Source organism: Poecilia reticulata, linkage group LG12 (genome assembly GCF_000633615.1).
Source record: "Poecilia reticulata strain Guanapo linkage group LG12, Guppy_female_1.0+MT, whole genome shotgun sequence".
Taxonomy (NCBI): Eukaryota; Metazoa; Chordata; class Actinopteri; order Cyprinodontiformes; family Poeciliidae; genus Poecilia; species Poecilia reticulata.
The window spans coordinates 23,441,980-23,447,711 of NC_024342.1; the positions used below are offsets into that span (position 1 = coordinate 23,441,980).

Below are 5,732 nucleotides of genomic sequence, written 5' to 3' on the forward strand. Positions count from 1 at the left end.
AGTGGACCGTCTGAGAAACTCCTGAATATCACAGATGACAGCACTGTTTTGGGCTAATCCAAATGCTAACAGTATGGTCAGAACCACCTGGTGCTAAACTAGTCAGGACTGTGGAGATGATGGCGAACTTCCAGGGCCTCACTCGTCCATACGAACACTGTGGCTACTGTGAATCACTTCCTGTCCCTCTGAACCAGTTCGCTCATCCAAAAACAGAGAAAGACCAGACTGTAATGAACATTTAAGTCTGTKGARAAGGTTTAGGGTCAGAAAAAGGGCAGATAACATATTTGCAAACCCCACACATGCTGGACACTAACAGTTTAGAGCTTTACTTTCAGGATGGCGTTACAGAGCAGAGTTTGCAAAACGGAAAACAGTAAATAAAATCCAAAGTGAGCAGATAAATATTGTTTCAATTGGTTCACTTCTAGGTTTTCTCTTGGGTAGTCAATTTTTTAAACTGTCTGAGTTATTAGTCATATTTTGTTGTGAAGATCTGAAGGGCGAAAACGATTAACATATAATCAGTGATCATGCAGCTCTGAGTGGTTCAGTTTGTGGAGCGGCGCTGCATGTCTTCCCTTTTCTCTCTGCACCATTTCCTGTCTACTCACTGCTCAATAAAGGCCACTAGAGTCTAAAAGTATTTATTTTTTTCTTTAAATAATTGCTAAACATGAACAGCTTGTTTGAAGAGACGCTTTTCTTTTCAGTTTCACAGTTTGTGAATCAGTGTTTTGTTTTCAATAAGCGGTTCTGAAATGATGTGTGGACAAGAGTGCATGAGCTCAGAGGTTTGTTGGGCTGCGTTTCCTCTCAATAGGTCAAATATAACAACTTTCAGCTCTGAAATMAATAAACTGTTGTTTTCAACAAGTCCATACATGTCTGTATATTCCAGATTAAAATAGATTCACTGTTTCACWTAGAGATAAAGATCCTGAAAGATGGTGACTTTTCAAAAATATACTAATTTATTGAATTGCTCTGTAATGTGATATTCAGATTATTAATTTGTTACTTYATTACTCTTATTAGAAAGAGAGAAATTTWAATCAAATGGTGAAAAAAACAAGTTTTTCCCTCATTTTGTAAAAAAAACTGAAATTGAGCCCAGTTGAAATTGAGCTACYGTCACTGGGCTACTTCATTTTTTAGATGAAGTCCAGCCTTCTAAATATGTAAACTACACCCTTAAATTCAGAGAAATGTTTAGATAAATCATTAAAAGCTASAAAGATGAATATGTACTTTGTGCATCTCACCAGAACTGTGTAGTTCCTGTGTTACATTCACTTCCCACTGCTGCAGCAGACCTCCAGCTGTGCAGCTGTGAAGAGAAGCAACAAACATCAGCAGACCCAATTTAGCTATGAACCCGAGATTTCTTAGCAAGCAAGAATGACCGAGGTGGAGACAAAGGTGTAAGATTCCTGAGAACGTGTTTCATTCCAAACGTCTCTGAGCTGCGASACGTCGCACCACAAATCACCTCAAACAGCCTCTTTGAATACCTGACATCCATTTCAGGGCCATCGAAATGCTGCTTTGATTAGACGAGAGAGAGAAAAAGATTAGGGGAAGTGAGTTTCTATTGCCTAGAAATTAATTTCACAGCATCCAACATCAGCAACAGATGCAGAGTAAAAGCAGTCGATGTGTTTTGCAGATCCAAACAGATCTGCAGTGATCGGGGGGAACGTYGTGGGCTCGCTTCTCCTCGTCTTCATCTTACTGGTGTTTGCTGGGGTCCTGTACTGGAAGCTGGAGGACAGACGCCACCATGATGAGGAGTTCTCTAACGAGATCAGGTAAATCCTCGTAGGAGTTAGAAGCCGAGTTAAGAGAGTCGACAACTTAAACTTCTGCGAGAACTCGACGTACCCTCACTCCTCCTCCTCCTCCTCTTTTGAAACTGCAGAAGCTTTGTGAAGTCGAGATTCCGTAAACTTTCAGATCAGAACAAAAAAAAAATTTGATTAAAAACATCAGAAAAATCTGAAACACTCAGAAATAAAGCAGCTCTGAAAGAAATTAGAACCAAACATCAGGCAATTAGTCATGCAGGAGGAATGAGTAAATCGCAGACACACACACTGAGAAAGAGAAGTGGTTTCCCTGAGGAAAACAAGAATAGATTACCTCTTTAAACTATAAAATGTATTGTACAACATTTGGTAATGTACAATTCATCAACCTTTTAAAAAGAGAGATGCATGGTACCAGGTTGTAGCATAAAATGCAAAAACAAATGCAGGGTGATGTAATCAAGTATCAGACCATAAATTGGTGGGAAGCCAGTATAATAATAAATTAGATACATATCTGATYATTTATTATTCAGATCTCACTAAAACCAAGCAAACCAATCAAACTAAACCAGGAGGAAAGTCACAAATAGTGAGCTRTATAATCTGCTGGTGTATATATACCAAATRTACCCAGAGATTTCTGATAAACACACAGAGAAACATCATCAGACACTTACTGACTGGACACAGACTTGACATTGGAGACTTTAGAGGCTGCAGAAAACTTGAGACAACAAATATCATCCTATAAATCTGCACTGCATTATGYTARTCTATCGCATTAAATCACATTAAAGATTTTTRCTGCAACATAACAAAAGGTGGGAAACCTTTTGTCAACACTTCCAAGTAAGCTACTTGTTGACTTGCAAAGCTATTTTTGCAGCATTTCATATAAAGTTTCACTGGTCTGCAGATAATCTAACTCCATTTCAGCGTCTCAGTTAATTGTGTTGCTTAAATGCAAAATTTCTGCCTGAGTGGGAAAACGGTCCGACGCTTTGGCTTTGGTCACATTCCCCCCTGACGCTCGCACCGTACTGTTCTTTTAAACTKTGGAACAAGATTTGAAAGAGACATCCAAATTCCCCCAGAGAGCAATAAGAGGACGTTCCCAGGTGCTGATTACTAATTGGGAGCTTAGCMGCAGATTTGTACAAACGCCCCGACTGCCCCTCTTCCTCTGGGTACGCCTCCACAGCTGTCTGTGTTTCAGCCACTGAAAATGTGTGATYGAATGTTTGAAATGTTCTCTCTCTGATTCTAAACTCTTTATTAGACTCTATTTCTTYCTGCATTACGACTGGGTTTGAGACACACTGTGCATTTGTGGATAAACTTTTAGCGCTGTGGTTGAAGTTCTTTGCAGCCCTAAATGTCCATTTCTGTCCTGGCGTCTGAAGTTTTTCTGTTTCAAAGCCAATCCTTAATAGGCTGCAACTCTCTGCTAAACGGAAATATTGTTTGGGCTTTTYGTTTGATTTCTAATCTCAGCTAGACATTTACCACATGCTTTTATTGTCACTAACAAGATGCTGGCGTAACATATCTGAAAACTCTAATTGGCAGAATTGGTCGTGTTWAATGACGTTGACTTGGCTTCTTTTCCTTGTGGACCAACGRCTGAAATGTAAAGCGAGTTCCTCTGTGGAGAGTTTTGTTCCAGCAGCTCGAAGGTAGAAAAACTCAGAGTGTTTTAAACAGCAGCATCCAGCCAATGTTGACTGTTGTGTTCATTATAAAGAGCTTAAAGCGATGTTCAGCCCTGCCAACAGAAGTTATCAGATTTYTTCCCCCTCTCAAAACGTGCTTTATCTCAAAACGTGTTATTGATATACTAAAGTAAACATTTTGTGCTGGTGGAAACCTTGAGATGCCATAAACATGCAAGTTTGCTTCCATTAAATTCTCATCGTCGGGTTTATTTACACMATAGTCTGAGTGAGCGTTGATTCAGTGTTCGGTAAACATAATTTCTTTGGGTAATCCCTCAATAAAACCCGACATATTGCGTCCTMAAATATTGTTGACGTTCCTGGAAAAGATGCGAACAGCAGCTTTAAAATAAATCTTCCAGATTTGTTTGTCTCAGTTTTTCTTGCTGTAGATCTGGGCGGCATGTGGTGAGCATTCAGTTCGACACAGATCCATCTTCCTTGAAAAGCTTTGCTCTCCTTTGTTTTCCAATTTCTGTCACCACAAGGGRAAAACACAAGTTTACRGTTACTAGATTACACTTCCTGGAATTTTAGTTGTAAAATATAAATTAAAAGTCATTTCTTATTAATTTAAAGTGGCTGTACATACAATCCACTTTCTTGAGCTTTACATGATGCTGTTATACTTTTATCAATAACAAACATGGAGTTCTAGGTTTTTCCATGAAACTCCTCCTCAAAAATGCTGTTTCCAAGCTGAACTTCCACCTCAGACCAACTCTTCTCTGCAACTYTCCCACACGGCTCCTCCAGACTAGCGGCAGCAGCTATTAGCAAACAATTGCTGAGTTTGTCATTCAAACTACTAGTTTTTAAGTGAAAAACTAGTTAAACCGTTAAATTCTAGAGGAACGTTGTTGTGATGTCATGCTGAAGGCGTCGGAAAGAACAAGGGCTTCTTAAAGAGACAGAGGCCCAATATCAAGGTATTATATTGATTGTGTTATGTGCCTGGAAAATACATAATGCTGCCTCTTTAACACTTGTTCTTATACTTATTTCACAGTTAGTAGCACCAATGAACTTTTAACTTCAAATAATAAGGTGAAAATGAAAAATGCTTCCATCCTATTTGTTTCATGTTAATTGCCAGAGGTGGAAGGTGATCTTGGTTGGTAGCAGTGTTGTTGCCTTGCAGCAAGGAGAACCTGGATTCAAATCCTTTCTGCTTCTGGATTCTTTCCGGGTAATCTGGATTCCTCCCACAGTCCAAAAACAAGATGTTACTTCAGTTTGCCTTTAGGTGTGAGTATATGCATGGTTGGTTGTCCTGTTTTGCCCTAAAGTGGACTGGCCATCTGTATCCCATAATCACTGGAGGAGGGAAACAATTTATTAATGCTTAGTTTTTTTYCCTAATTTATAAATWTATTATAAATSTATTGAAATTAAAGGCTTTYATGATACTTTTTTCCRCATCTTTATAATGATCTCAGGGTTAGCCATTTCTACCTGTTCTGATGAAACTAGCTCTGTATATCCGTCATACTTCAGGTAACTCCAGCAACRAATAAAATGAGGTTTATATTTTGTTTTAGCAGAAAAMCCTTAGATTTGAAAGCAGCAGTARTGCTAGAGCAGCTCAATAAGCTCTGCTGTAAGGGGTGTAATTTAAGACTTTGATTGGTAATACGTCCAACAATGGATTTTATTCTGGAAAGACCTTTGTGTAATTAACACAAATATCCAATTTAACCTTCAATAAAATGCAATTTGCTGCCATTTTGAACTTATTACTCTTGAGTTTTTTGCCTGCTTGTCCTCAAAATTGGGTTTGTTTACACAGTAGATCACAAATAAACGTCACGATGTAAATAAGAGATGTACTGAGGTGAAATGAGTTATTTAAGTTCAAATCAATTTGTAATTAACATTGCTTGAGTGAAGACTGCCGCCGTTTTCAGTCTGTCTTTACGGATTTCCACTCTTAGCTACAGCAAGGCATTGAATAAGATAATTAATTTAATTACAGAAAGTTTTCAAACGAGGAATGCATTTAAAATATCGGCGTTTCCTTTCCYGAGGGGTTCCCCGCTGCTCCGAAACGCCACAAAAATAGAAAAATAGTACGACAATGAAATGCACGGCTGCTCAGGGGCGACGATCTATAACTGACCCTACATCTGACATCTCTGGAAGGGTTTCTCCTTTTGCAAATAAAACTCCTAAAATCGGCTGCACTCTATGGAAAAAAAAGAGA

The 5,732-nt window shown here is 38.7% G+C and overlaps 1 protein-coding gene across 2 annotated transcripts in view; it reads left to right on the forward strand.

Moving 5' to 3' along the window:
• vsig8a (V-set and immunoglobulin domain containing 8a) overlaps nt 1-5,732 on the forward strand; it is a 22,960-nt gene that overhangs the window by 12,118 nt on the left and 5,110 nt on the right. Inside the window, exon 6 of one of the 2 annotated variants that reach the window (XM_008424678.2) lies at nt 1,673-1,814. The exons of the other annotated variant lie outside the window; for it this stretch is intronic. Within the exon in view, the coding sequence (XP_008422900.1) occupies nt 1,673-1,814 (142 nt within the window). The remainder of the gene's footprint in view (nt 1-1,672; nt 1,815-5,732) is intronic. 2 annotated transcript variants of the gene reach the window in all.